Here is a 14106-nt window from a genome sequence, read left to right on the forward strand (position 1 = left end):
CCCCACTTCACCAGCGTTGCAAACCGAGGCTTGGAGCAAGGAACCCGCGTCAGGCACCCATCGGCAGAGCCTGCCCTGAGCACCACACGGAAGGCTGAGACTGGTCGGTAAGGGTGTGGCGAGGAGGGTGGTGGAAAATGCCGTCGACCTCCATCTGAGCTGTGCATTTTTAGAACCAGCCCATTTATTCTTTCATTCATTCCCTCACTTTTCAAAAAATTTATTCATTTATTCAATAATTGCTAAACCTCAGCTCCTGTGCTGGGCCCTGGTAGGTACAGGTAACCAGGCAAACGTGAGACTGCAGTGGGGAGAGTGAGGATGGGGAGAGCCCAGGAGTCTGTGAGCAACCATGGGAGCCCCTGAGCCAAACCAACGGATCAGGAAGCCGTTCTGGGACAGGTGGACCTGGGGCGGGGTGGGGGTGGGGAGTGCGCGCAGGCCAACTGCAGGGGGATGGGGAGGTGCTTTGGAGTGGGAGGGGACAATGACTGCCCAAGCTCTTGGCAGAAGGGGCACCAGCTCCCGGCAGTGGCAGCCACCTCTTCCCAAGGCTCCGGGGCCTTCCTGTTCCCCCCAGTCTTTGGTGGACAGGCCTCAGTGGGGCCTGGGTCACCACGGCCCACCCCAGGCTGGGGTAGGGCCACCTCACCTCTGAGGTGTAGGCATTCCCACTCCCCTGGGCCCAGCATCAGAGCTCAGTGAAAAACGGGTGATGTGGGCCAAATCAGGTAAAGGCTCTGCCTGTGGCCCTGAGCCTCTTCCCCTCTGCGGGACTCAGTTTACCCATCTGTAAAAGGCAGAGTTTGTATTGGATACTCTCAGCAGACCCTGCATTGGTAACCTCTTGTGACCCAGGACATTCCTGTCAGCATCCCAAGTGGACGCGAGCCCTGGGGGCCTGAGTTCCCTATGCTTCAATTCCAGCCTCCCTTGGACATCTGGACTGAGGGTAGAGAAAAAAATCCGAGGGCTCTACTGACCTTAATTAATGGGACAGTCTACTTTGTCCTTTCAGCAGGTGGCTGGGATGGGAAGAAAAGAGGAGCAGTTGCCCCCTAGGACAATGACTGCCCCCCTCCCCAAGCTGGACGTTAGAAACTCACCTCCCACCCAGCATGCTCTGGGGCAGGACCCCCTGCTAAAGGACGTCGCTGATACGAATAGACTAGAGGTCCAGGGATCTGTTTTGGCAGAAGTGGGTTTGGGCTGCAGTAGGCCTCTCTCATTCTGCTCAGCCACCTCCACTTTTTGCCCGGTACTTTTTGGGGCACAAGACTGAGATGTGCCTAGTATAGAGTAAGCTGACATACGGGAGGAGAAAGCAAGGCCTCTGACCTCCACGGCCCTTGACCCCAGACCCCAGGGCCTCCACCCCTCACTTCCTCTCTACTCCTCAGTCTCTCCCCTCTTTACTACTCACCAGTGGCTTTGCATCACACTTAGAATGCGATTCGAAGTTTTTCCTACAGTCTCCTGCCTTCTAACCCCTCCTCACTCACTTCACTCTGGCCACACTGGCCTTCTTTCAGCTTCTGGAAAATGCCAATCTCTTTCCCACCTCAGGGCCTTTGCACATGTTGTTCCCTCTGCCTGGCATGCTCTTCCCTCAGAACGTAGCATAGATGGCTCCTTGTCATTTAACTCACTGTTCAAATATGCCACCTCAGAGGGGTTTTCCCTGATCCCGCCAGGCTCGGTCATGCTCCCGGCGCCCAGAGAAGAGCAGTCCCTCATGTCCATTTGCTCTCACAGCTCTCTTTTTCCATCAAGGCCCTTTCCCCAAGGTGTAATTATTATTCTTTTTTAAGATTTTATTTTTCAATTTTTTAAAAGTAATCTCTACCCCAGTGTGGGGCTTGAACTCACAACCCCAAGTGGCATGATCTACAGACTGAGCCAGCCAGGTGCCCCTCCTCCCACAAGCTGTAATTATTGATGGCTGATATATTCCACGGCCATCTTCCCCACCCATTAGTGAGCTCCACAAAGGCAAGGACCTTCGGGATCCCAGAGCTATATCCCCAGCACCTGGTGCATAATGGCTGCTCAAGAAATGTTTGTTGAATGAATGAAACACAATAAGTATCAACAATGCCCATTTTCCTCCTTGAACACTTTGCAGCCTCTGTGGAGGAGAAAATGGCATTTATTGGGCACCGATTATATGCCAGGCACTTTCATGTATATTATTCCGTTGAACTTTACGTCCACGACACCCTCTCCACTAAATAGAAGATGAAGTTGGGGTTCAGTGAAGTGCGGATTGATGGGTTTACTCCGTTGGGGAGCAGCCAACTGGGCCCAGTGGGCGTGAAGAATGCCCATGGCAAATAGTGGTCAGGATTCCAGCCCAAATCTGTTTGACTCTACAGGAAGCCTATGTTCTTTTCACTGTGCTAATACCTTCTGCCACACTAGAACTCAGCCCAAGACTGGTAACCAGGTTTCTAGATTCTGAAAGGCAGGCAAAGACCCAGATTGCATGGATGGGTGGTCTGGCTTAGTGGTTACTGAAGTGGGTCTTGGAACTGAAGAGAGAGACCCAGGCTCAAATGGGGGCCCCACCACCTAGGCACCACGGCACCTTTGCTGAGAGTGGTCAGCAAAGCGATTCTGGGCGAGGGCGCTCTTCCTCTCGGGAAGGAAGTCAGCTGTGGGGTAAGTGTCAAGGGATATATTGGAAAAGTCAAGGCATAGGCTTCCAAATCATGCAGAAGCCCCGCACCTCTGGGGCTGGGTGGCCTTTAGGCAGTGCCTTTCCCCCCTCTAAGCCCCAGTGGTCATCTCTGAAAAATGGGCATGCCAGCCTGGAACCAAAAAGAGCTTTTGGGAAGATGAAGAGGAAAAATGACTATGGAGTTGTTGGTGTATATAAAGTAACATGGAAATGTAAATTATCTAAAAATAAATCTTCTATGTGAAATGCAGAGCGAGGTTGGGACTTGGAAGACCTCTTTGGTTCTTTCAGCATTTATTGGCACCTACTGTGTGCCTGGTACTGTGCTAGGGCCTGGGCTTGTAGGGATGAGTCAGGCCTGGGCCCTGAGCATCTGGAACTGCCTGTCTACTGGGATAAGTGAGGCAGGCACATACAGTGTGGGGATTCCTCCCAGTGGGATGGCAAGGAGAGACTTCCTGTGTGATGTGGTAGCAGGAGACAGACAGCCCTGGGCTCGTCTCCCTGCATGACCTTGAGCAGGTCAGGCGACCTCTTCAGGCCCCAGGGCTTCATCTGCAAAATGGGCCAATCCCCTCTGCCTCTGAGATGCCAGGACATGGCATACTGTAGGTTCCAGGGTGGGGGAGCTTGGGACCGGGTAACCACTGGTTCCTAGACAGAAAATGGCCCTGCACTGGTCAAAATCTGGGCCTCCGGTTTGAGTGGGAACTTGCCGGCAGGAGTGGCCTGGGAACACGGGAGTGGGCCTCAGGGAACACTAAGGAGAGAGGCCAAGTAATTCCTCACGACCGGTTAGGAAAGGAGGGCAGAAAGTCCCGGGAATTGGCCTGTGCCTTTATTTATGTTCCTGATTGCATTAAAGGGGAGGGGGCCAGCTCTACCCAAGGTCAGTCCTGCCCAGAGAGGAAGGGGATAGGGGGCCACCTCAGTTTACTCAGCAAGAGATTCCAGGTCTCGGTGCACCCCTGAAAGCAGGGTGTCTTGGGATGAATTTGTGGGTGTGTTGCGTGTGGCCTGAAGCCTTGGTGGGGTTGGCCTGAGTGAGGCCACGGGCCAATGTTGACAACTTCCCTGGGGCTTGGGGCTGTCCCAGAGCAGTGGGGCTGGCAGAAGCAAGGCCGGCCAAACTTCGGGGAATTCGGGGTGAGGGGAGAGGGAAGGAAGTTTGGGCCCCCGAAAGGCGGAGGTTTGGGGTTCCCCGGGGGAACACTGCTCTTCTGGCGCTGGGCTCGCACCGGAGAAATCAGGCCAGTCGCGGGAGGGAGGGAAGGGCGCCTGCCCTGTGCCGCCCGCGCCGGGCAAAATTCGGGCGGGGCCGCCCGGGGAGGCCGGAACGCGTGTGGCCGGGCGGGGTCTGCGCCCTACTCCCTGCGAGACCGCCGGGTCCGGGCGGAGCGCGGCCTGCGAGGCTCGGGGCCAGGCCCCGGCCGGAGGGAACTGGGTCCCTGGGCTGGGCACTGCGCGCCTGCGGCTCCTGCCCTCTCGGCGGCTGCGGGCGCGGCGGCCCCCGCGCCCCCAGGGGCCGGGCCGGGGCGGGGTCTGGGCCCCGCGGGCGGGCACGGGAGGGAGGGGGGGGACGGCGGCGAAGGCTGCGACGCTCTAACAGGTGGGATCCCGCGGCGTGGTGGAGGCGGGCGCGGGAGGAGGAGGAGGAGGAAGAGCAGCGGCAGCGGGAGCCAGAGCAGGAGCAGGATGAGCCGCGCGAGCTGACAGCCGCCGCCGCCGCCGCCGCCGCCGCCGCCGCCCGCGCCCAGGCTCGGTCTCGCTCCCCGCGCCCGGAGCCGCTCCCCGCCTCCCGCCTCCCCCGGCCGCCCGTGGGGCGGCCCGCCCCCTCTGCACCTCCGGGCCCGGAGCTGCCTCCATCGCTCCCGCATCCCGGCCGGGGGGAGGAGGAGGCGGAGCAGGAGGCGAGCCGGAGCCGCCGCCGCCAACGCCGCCGCTGCCGCCGCCCGAGCAGGACAGAGCGCGCCGCAGCCCCGCGCGTCCGGCCGCCGCCCGTGCCCATCAAGCAGCCGCGCCGGAGCCACACCGCGGGACAGCCCGGGCCGCGGCGCGCCCCGGCCCGGCCCAGCCCAGCCCAGTCCCGGCACCGGGCGGCCCGGCGGCCGGCCCGCCCCCGAGGGCGCCGGGCGCGGCGGGAGGATGCCGAAGCCGACGCTGCTGCTGCGCGGGGGCTGGGAGCGCGAGCGCAGCCCCGGGGACTCGGAGCTGGGCCGCCAGTTCCGGGACTGGTGCCTGCGCACCTACGGCGACTCGGCCAAAACCAAGACGGTGACACGCAGCAAATACCAGCGGATCGCCGAGGTCCTGCAGGGCGGCGGCGGGACCGGCGCAGGCAGCGGCCCGGCGGCCGGCGAGAAAGGCAAGTTCCAGTTCTGGGTGCGCTCCAAGGGCTTCCGCCTGGGCAGCGGCCGGGAACCCAAGATGGGCCAAGTGGTGTATGTGCCGGTCAAGACGGGCTCGGTGAGTGCGCGCGCGGCGGCCGCGGGCCGGTCCCGCCGCGGGGCTCGGGGCGGGCGGGGGCGGGGTGTGGGGGTGTGGATGTGTGTCCGAACGTGTGTCCCTGAGGTTGTCCATGGGTCTGGCCCGCCCGAGGCGCACGCGTCCCTGCTCACCCGCCCGCCCCGGCCCGCCCAGGCAGCGCTCCGGGTTCGGGGCGTCCCTGCCCCCCTCTGCGCCGCTGCCCGGGCCGTGGCCGTGCCGGGCGGGCTGTCCCGGGCAGCTCACCCCAGCATGTTCCGTCCTCCCGTCCCCTCCCCCAGCCAGCAGGCGGCTGCTCCGAAGCCCGAGCCTCCCCCCCCCCCCCCGCCCGCCCCGGGGCTGCCTGTCCCGGGCGCCTCGCGCTCCCGCCCCCGTGCCGGCTGGGCGGTGTGTGTGTGTGTGTGTATGTGTGTGTGTGGAGGGTGGTGCCGCGGGAGGGGGGGCAGGGGTAGCCACGGGACGGGGAGTCCACTCGGCTCCCCAGCGCCAGGGGAGGGGGCCCGCCCGGGCACTGTCTCCCCGACCCCACCCGGGGCTGGCCCGGGGAGGGGCGGCCCGAGCCGCAGCCTGGCGCAGGAGCAGCCTCGCGCGGGTGGGTGGGGCGCCCCCTCCGCCCCCCCGGGCCCCTAGCTCCCCCCTCCCCGGGACGGGGGCGGCCTGACCTATCCATCCCCTCCCCTCCCCCGTCCCCGGGGCCGGCCCGGTCCGGGCGGGGTGGCGTGGGGGAGGGGGCGGGGAACCGCAGCCGCCGGGAGGGAGGAGGCGGGCGGCCGGGCGGGGGCGTCCCCTCCGGCCCGGGGCGCCCTGGAGAGGGCGTGCGGCGCGGGCCCCGCGGCTCCCCCGCCGGGACCTCATTGTTCTGCAGCGGGTGGGGGCTGGGGGGGGCGGCTGCTCCCGGGGCGCTGCTGAGCTTTGAACTTTCCGTCGCGGAGACCCTCCATTAGTGCGTTCAGCCCCCGGCCGGGCCCGGCCCGGCCGGCCTCCCTCCCTGCCCCCCCTCGCTCCCTCCCCGGCCTCGCCCGGCCCGAGCGAGCGAGCGGGGCCGCCCCGCGCCGGCCTCCCTCCCTCCCTCGCTCCCCCGCTCCCCCCTCCGTGCTCCTCCCCCGTCCGGCCCGCCCGCCCCGCGCTCAGCCCCGTCCCCGGCCGGAGCGGGCTCTTCACACACAATTGATTCGGTCGTTACGAAAAGTGCACTTGTCCCCTCCCCCTCCCCCTCCGGCGGCCGCCCGGGCCGGGGCCCGCGGGGTGAGGGGGCCGCGAGGGAGGGAGGCGGGAGCCAGGGAGCGGATCCGGAGGCGCCTCCCCCCCGCGCCCAGGGGACGGGGCTGCAGGCCGCGGGGAGTGGGGAGCCGTGAGCGCGGAGGGCGGGCGGCCCATCTGCGAGGAGCGCTGATAACCGCGCCGCTGCCGCTGCGGCCGCCAGCAGCCCATCTGCGCCGCTGCCGCCTCCGGCCGGACCCGGAGCATGGGGCCGGGCCGAGGGGTGCGCCGGGACCGGATTCCCGGAGGGCGAGGCTGGAGCAGTGGCCCACCCCGCGCGAGTCAGGGACCCCCCCACCCCAGCCCCAATCAGTGCTCTCCCCCAAACCCGGGGAGTCTGGGTCATTGTCCCCTCCCCTGATCGAATCAGGGACCCCTCCCCCAGCCCAAATCAGTGCCCACTTTCCCTTATGGGGAGTAAGGGCCATTGCCTCTCCCCAGCTTAGGTCAGTCTTCCCCACCCTGACAGTTCCATACCCCCTTGGGTTCTCCCCCATCTTGGGCTAGTGTCCCCAGTCTAAGTGTAGTTTTTTTTTTTTTTTGAGGTCAGTGACCCACCAGGTGGTTGACTGGGTCTTGTGCCCCTTCCCCTGGGTCAGTGCCCTCAGCCACCCAGGCCAGTTAGCACCTCCTACCCCAGCTTGGTTATCGCTCCCCAGGGAGCTGAGAGTCTTGGTTCAACCTTCCACATAGCCGGAGGCAGGATCCCGCACTCCACCCACTACTGAAGTTGGGAGGCAGGTGACCCTCAGACTTGGCAGCTGGCTCACTGGTTCTCTGTGTGGGTCCATCTCTCCCTTAGGGAGTGGGCATCATGGGTCAGTCCCTCTACCCTCTTAGCAACACTGCTGTCAGGCAGAGCAAGCATGAGCATACACATGGTACACACACACACACACACATACATCCAGGCCACATGCAGAAACTGGGTGCTGGGCCTGGGCTCCAGGTCCTCCCAGCCCAGCCAGTCTCTTCAGAGCCTTCGTGAGGCCCATGCTGGCCTGCCTCACCTATCCCTGGCATCAGGGGCCTCACAAGCCTCCACCCTGGCTCCCAGACCAATAATAAGCCTTCCCCAAGGGACCACCTGCCTGGGAGGCAGAGAAAGGGGACCCAGGTCTCCCTGCCCAGGCTGCCAGGAGGACGACAAACACAACAGAGCAGACGTGCCCTCCTTGGACAGCCTGCCCCTCCAGCTCCCCGTGCCTTCCTGCCTGGCCTGCTGGTCCCCGGAGAGCCCGTTACTTACCTGCCACTCGCCCAGCCAACTGGAGCCGGCCGCAGGAGCTGCCCCGAGTCCTGCCACCCCCATCTCCAAGCACCTTCCTGGGGCTCAGTAATTATTTTTATATTTCCATTTTTCTTTCCACTGATCTAAGAGGAACAAATCCTGCTGGGAATTCTGGGCCAGCCATGGCCTCTTCTTGGGAGGGGCTGAATGGGACCGGCTTTGAAAGGTGCAAAGGACATCCCCTGCCTTCACTGGCCTACACACACACACACACACACACACACACACACACACACACAGAGTTGCCATGGCCTCTGGTGGCAGTTGGGAGACATCCTGTAGTTTTGTCCTGGGTGGGTTTTCGTGAAGGTCATCGGGCTGTAAACCTTTGTCCGAGGCACTTGGTTAGCACCCACAGGCCTGGTGTTGGGTACGGGGTGTTGGGGCCGGTGGGACTCTGCCTGCCCCTGGGCACCCAGCTGGTGGGGGAGGTGGGCCTAGCTAAGGATGTGATAAAGAAGCCCTCCTGAGCCACCAAGGGAGGGCGGGCAGGCAGCAAAACCGATTGCAGGGAAGAGGGGGTGTGGGCGTTGGGTCATCCAGCCGCTGAACCAGGGTCCCTGGCGCGGTGTGCGGTCCCAAGGGTGGCCATGGTGTGTCATCTCTCTTCCATGTTGTTCTCTGGCTGCCCCCTCCCCGGGCCCCTTGCCTCCTCCCACAGCCATATGCGGTGCTGTGGTCGGGCCCTTCCCTAGTCCCGGCCGGCCGCGGGTCGATGATCTGACACCACTTGTCCCGTCCCATCTGGCCCTGAGCTTTTCTGGGTGTGTGTGACAAAGGCTTAATCTGTCCGGACGGGCCCAGGGCAGAGAGGAGGGCGCGGGGAATTACACTCTGCTGGGGCCTCCTGCAGCTGGGGCCCGGGCGGGGGCGGGGCGGGGCGGGGGTCGAGCCAGAGCCTGGGCGTGGGGGAGAGGCAAGTTGGTCTTCAGTTTGCAGGTTGTCACAGGAAATAGAAGTGGAGGCGGAGGGCTGAGGGCTGAGGGGAGGAGGGCGGAGTCCTCCACCCGCGGCACGGGGTGCTCATGGGGATAAGATCTTTTTATGACAAGAGCCAGCCGGGGCCTCCTGACTGGGCAAAGCCTGGTTAGGATTTATTATTTCTTTCTTTTTTTTTTTTTTTTTTTAAGATTTTATTTATTTGACAGAGAGAGACAGCGAGAGAGGGAACACAAGCAGGGGGAGTGGGAGAGGGAGAAGCAGGCTTCCCGCTGAGCAGGGAGCCCGATATGGGGCTCGATCCCAGGACCCTGGGATCATGACCTGAGCTGAAGGCAGACGCCCAACGACTGAGCCACCCAGGTGCCCCGGATTTATCATTTCTTGTGTTTGGCCTGCTCCGGCCTCTGTGTGCTGCCAGGCAGGGGAAGCAAACCCCTTGGAGGCAAGACCCTCTGATTCCGCTCCAGCATTGGCCACAAAGTGAACCAACCTCTTTCCTTTTCCTCTGGTCCCTTCTAGTGGGGCTGTCCCCCTCCCCCAGGGCTTGCAAGGGCCACAGGTTATGGCTGGGGCGGGGCCCCGGGCTATCTGTCAACTCCCAGGACCTCCTCGGAGATAGAGGTTCTCAGCTCAACTCTACCATCTTCCGGATGGGAAGACCAAAGCCTCGAGAGAGGTGCTTCCCATTGGTAGGGAGCCAGGACTGGAATGCAGATTTCTGTGCTCCACTGTGGGTGTCGTGGGCCCATCACAGGCTGTGAATCCCCCCATTAGAGCCCCATTGCCCAAGGGGAAACGCCAGCTTGCCAAACCCCACTGTCAACATTAGGCTTTTGCGAGCCGGACCCCAGGTGTTCCGCTGGCCAAATTGACTAATGGTGGTCTTTTCCCAGTTTGCAGACAACGTTCATTTAGTGGAGAGCATTTTCTCAGCCTTCGGTCTTTCTCCCCAGAGCTTTTGTGTAAAACCTTTGGCACCTGCGGCCACTGGTCTGGGCGGGAAAGGGCCTCTGACTTAGCCCGGTGTAATGTATGCTGTGATCTTCGCTTGAATTCCTCAATGTTTCCTGCCTTTCTCCAAGTTATCACTACAGTGACCGCTTCTGAGTCACCTACTATGTGCCTGTCATTGTGCCGAGGGGCCGACACACATCGACTTGTCAGATTCTCGCCATCCCCCAGAGGTCAATGCTGCTATTTGTGCTGCCCTCCAGATGAGTAAACTGAGCCTTAGCAAGGTGCAGGACTAGGCCTCGCTGCTGACAGGGGCAGGCCCTGAGCTTGGCTGATGCTTGTACACGTCCCCATTCTGACCCCGTCTGAGGGGTCTTGCGGCCCGATCCCTTGGAAAGCATAGGTCCTTCGTGACAAGCTTTCAGTCCGTTACACCTTAATCTGAATTCGTTTACAAGAATCCCTCTGCTCAAGATGTCTGTAATCACAGGCTGGTGCTGGAGGCAGGATTGGCTCCGCGTGAGGTGTCTGGGGACTTACCTGGGGCTCACGAGGACGGGCACAGGGTGAGAAGAAGGGCAGAGGGCCCCGTTGTCCTGGGTCCTGGGTGAGAAGAAGGGAGGAGACCTCCATTGTCCTGGGTCCCGGGGGACTTTTGAGGAGAAGGTTGACAGTGACATCTGGCATGGGCCCCATTTGGGTTTCTCATGAGTGGCAGAAGTGGGCTATTTTGTCAATTAAGCCTCGGTGATTTGGGCGAATGTGGTCTCGGGCACTCCAGGGGCTGTGTTTCGGAGCCTGAGTGATGCTGGAGGATCAGACTCTGCCTTCCCGGGGCCTCCCCTCCAGGTCCTAGGTCACTTTCTATGGGGCATGGGGACAGCGCACCTCCTTCTTCCTTGGATAAAACCTGGCATGGCCCCAAAGACTGCCTTCTTGTCCTGGGTGTCTGAAAGTCAGGAGGCCCATCTGGGACCCTAAAAATGCTGCTGGAGGGGCACCTGGATGGCTCAGTCGTTAAGCGTCTGCCTTCGGCTCAGGTCATGATCCCAGGGTCCTGGGATCGAGCCCCGCATCGGGCTCCCTGCTCTGCGGGGGGCCGGTTTCTCCCTCTCCCGCTCCCCCTGCTTGTGTTCCCTCTCTCGCTGTGTCACTCTCTGTCAAATAAATAAATAAAATCTTTAAAAAAAAATGCTGCTGGGAAGACTGGGGGGTGGGCAGCTTGTGGCTAGGGCTGCCCGGGGACAAAGGTCCAGAGCCTGACCCAGCCTCAGGCAAGCTTGGGCTTCTTGAAGCCAGATCTTAGAGATTGTGGGATGGATTGAATACTGTGCACAGGCACGTGTGCTCATGGGCTAGATGGAGCATGTGTGTGCACGAGGACGCTCTGTGTGTGTCTGTGTGTGCGCAGCAGTGTGACTGTGGGTGTGAGTGTGCATGTGCTTGTCCCTGTGCAGGCTGGGGATGCTCGTGTGCCCGGGGCAGTGCACGCACACGCGTGTGTACAGGTAGAGGGGAGACTACATGCCTGGGAATGTGTGTGGCTGCAGGCGTCTGTGTTGGCCGATGTGCAAGCACCTGGGGCGTGAGCATTGGCAGACCACGAATGTGAGCGTGGGCAGGCACACATGGTCCAGATCCTCCTGAAGAAACCCCAGTAGTTTGGCAGGGCAGGGCTGACAGGGTGTCCTTCATCATCGCAGAGACAGCCCGAGCTGCCGCCCCGGCCCCTGCTGCCCCCGGAGCCTCAGCAGCTGCCGAAGCGAAGTGTCAGGAAGGCAGTGGACATGAGAAGTGGTGCCGTGTCCCTGTCCCAGTCCCCGTCCCCGTCCCCATAACAAGGGCCAAGGCACCTCCTTGTTTCCAGCCTTCCTCCCTCTCCTCCGCCACTCCCTGCCCTACACGGGCCCTTACTGAGCCCAAAGCCAAGCACCATGGAGCGGGGTGGTGTGCCCTTCTGGGAGAGAGGGCTCTGAACTTGAAGTGAGGGGGTCAAGGCTGATGGATCCCAACTCAACCACTTCCTTGCCATGTGACCTCGGGCAAGTATCCTGCCTGACCTCTCTGGGTCTTGATTTCCTCATCTGGAAAATGGGCTTGAAAGCCCCACCACCAGGAGGCTTGGCAAACTGGAAAAGCTCCGCTTCATATGCGGGGTTCTGCCTGCTAACTTGTATCTGTCTGCTCACTGGGCCCCTAAACAGGAGGGGGAGTAGAAGAGAGCTGAGTGAGGGCCCACCACGGTGGGCAGATTATTAGGACGAGGACTTCTGAGGCCACTTCCTGCCCCTGGCCCACCCTGACATACAGGGGAGGGGAGGGGTGTGGGGTTTCAAGCCACAGCGTCCTGGGTTCAAATACCAGCTCTGCCCTTTCACCAATTTGACCTTAGTTGACTCATCTGTAAAATGGAGCTGATCATTCTGTCTCCTCCATAGCACTGGTATGAAGATTAATGCATTTAGCAATGTAGAGTCTGAAGAACGTGCAAGTCCTAGGAAATGTTAGCTGCTGTGTGGTCTCACTGAACCTCAGTTTCCTGATCTGGAGAATGGGGATGGCGATGAAAGTCATGGTGGATATTAAATGGGCCCGTGGAGAGAAAGCACGCAGCCAAGTCCCCGTCACATCGTTGGTGGGCAGTAACTATTAGTTCCCTAAAGATTGTGTCGGAGTCATTTCTGTGTCTCCAGTGGCATTAGGGCCTGGTTAGTGTTGTACTGAATTGCACAGAACACCAGAAGGGTCTTGATGAGGGGCGTAGGTATGGCATGAGCCTCCAGAGCTGGGGACTTGAAAGCTCAGAGTCTCTCTGCCCTGCTTGGCTCCTGCCCTGCTCCGAGCCTCAGTTTCCCTGGTTATTACACGGGAATGCCATTTTGGTCCCTCCTGCTTCTGAATCCCTTCCTGGTGCTGGGTGCCAGGTCCTGGGTGTCAGGGAGGGGTGCTGGAGGGGTGAGGCTGGGAACTCTGCCAAGGCCTGTAGGCATCCAGCAGTTAGAAAGGTAGTAGGATGAGCATCCTGGAGGCCTTCTCCCTTCTACCCCCCGTCCCCACCCCACTCCAGTCCCTGGCCAGGAACTCAAGTTCTGGGCTCCGGGATCTTAGAACACAGTGAGGCCGCTGTAATGAGTGCCTTCCCTGGTCAGGGGCCTGAGCCCATCTTCTGTGTTTCCTAGCCCTTGCCATGTGCCAGACACTTTATTGCACTTAACTGCCCCTAGATTCTGTGAGGCAGATGAGAACTTGGCATCAGGGAGGCCAGGGAACCGGCCCGAGTCCCACAGTGAGGACGTGGTCGGGCTTGGGTTCTGTGGCTGTCTGACCCTCTAAGCCGCAGGACTTGGAGGCGGGGGTCCACAGGCGCCTTAGCTCTCTGCACCTCCCCACCCCCGGTGCATGGGGCCCCCTCATCTGAGGGCACTCCACAGAAGCTTCTCAGAGCTCAAGGCAGCCCTTTACCTGCCCAAGACCCAGCCTGGTGGGAGACAGATACCCCCCCATCCTTCCCTCTCACCTCAACTGCAGCCCCAGACCCCGACCCAGCCTGGGCGGGCTGCAGGGGTGGGGAGACAGAGCAGCTGGGAGGCTGGGCCTGTCCTCTCCCCACAAAGTCATCCACTCCCTCCGGCCTGCCTGGGAAGGGGGAAAACTAAGGCTGAGAATGGAGGGAACTTGCTCAGAGTCCCAGAGAGCACCAGAGCTGGGTGTGAACAGGCAGGTCACTCGCCCCTCATTTGCTCTCCCACTGTCCCCATCCCAGCAGCCCCATCCTGCCCCTGGGAGTCATGTTGACTCTTTTCTCTTACGGCTCCTCGGGCCCATCCAAATGTGTGCAAATACTGCTCGTTTGACCTTGAAAATACATCTCAAATTTCACCTTCTCACCACCTCCACCCCTCCAGCCACCCCACTGTGCTCACTCTGGCCCCCCTGTAATCCCTTCCAACTTACACACCAGAGAAAACTTTGCAGAAAACCAAACAGATTCGCACCTACCTCTGCTTAGAACCCTCCAAGACTCCGTCTCACTCAAAGCAAGAGCCAATCTTTCTTAAGGCTCCGCAGCCTGGCATGATCTGCCCCAGCTGCCTGATGCCTTCACCTCACTCCACTCTCCCCTTGCCCACTTGGTCTCAGCCACACTGATCTCTTTGCTATTCTAAAAACTACCAAACACAATTCTGCCCCAGGGCCCTTGCACGGGCTATTCCCCCAGGCTGGAATACTCTTCCTCCAGATCTCTACATGGCTGGTTCCTCTCCTCTTTTGGGTCTTTGCTCAAATGTCACCTTCTCAGAGAGGCCCTCCCGGATACTCAGTGAGGACCATTTTAAGTCCCTTGGACCCTTCTCACCGCCCCCCTTTCTATTTGATTTTTTTCTCTAGCTCTTATTAGCCCCTGACATTATGTACGGTTTTTAGTTTATAAGTTTGGTATCTGTCTCCCCATAAGATGGTGAGCCTTGCCACGGCAGACCAGTCTCTTTTGTTT

General features: G+C 61.0%; 1 protein-coding gene across 3 annotated transcripts in view; it reads left to right on the top strand.

The window, feature by feature from the left end:
• The first annotated feature begins 4810 nt into the window (after positions 1-4810).
• The window catches only part of NOL4L (nucleolar protein 4 like), a 128263-nt gene continuing 118967 nt past the window's right edge, over positions 4811-14106 (top strand). For all 3 annotated transcript variants that reach the window (XM_064572946.1, XM_064572947.1, XM_064572948.1), the window contains exon 1: positions 4811-5146. In XM_064572946.1, the coding sequence (XP_064429016.1) occupies positions 4826-5146 (321 nt within the window). In that variant the 5' untranslated portion in view covers positions 4811-4825. The remainder of the gene's footprint in view (positions 5147-14106) is intronic.

Source organism: Mirounga angustirostris, unplaced genomic scaffold (genome assembly GCF_029215605.1).
Source record: "Mirounga angustirostris isolate CCGP_5_RB_7025 unplaced genomic scaffold, mMirAng1.0.hap1 SCAF_10, whole genome shotgun sequence".
Taxonomy (NCBI): Eukaryota; Metazoa; Chordata; class Mammalia; order Carnivora; family Phocidae; genus Mirounga; species Mirounga angustirostris.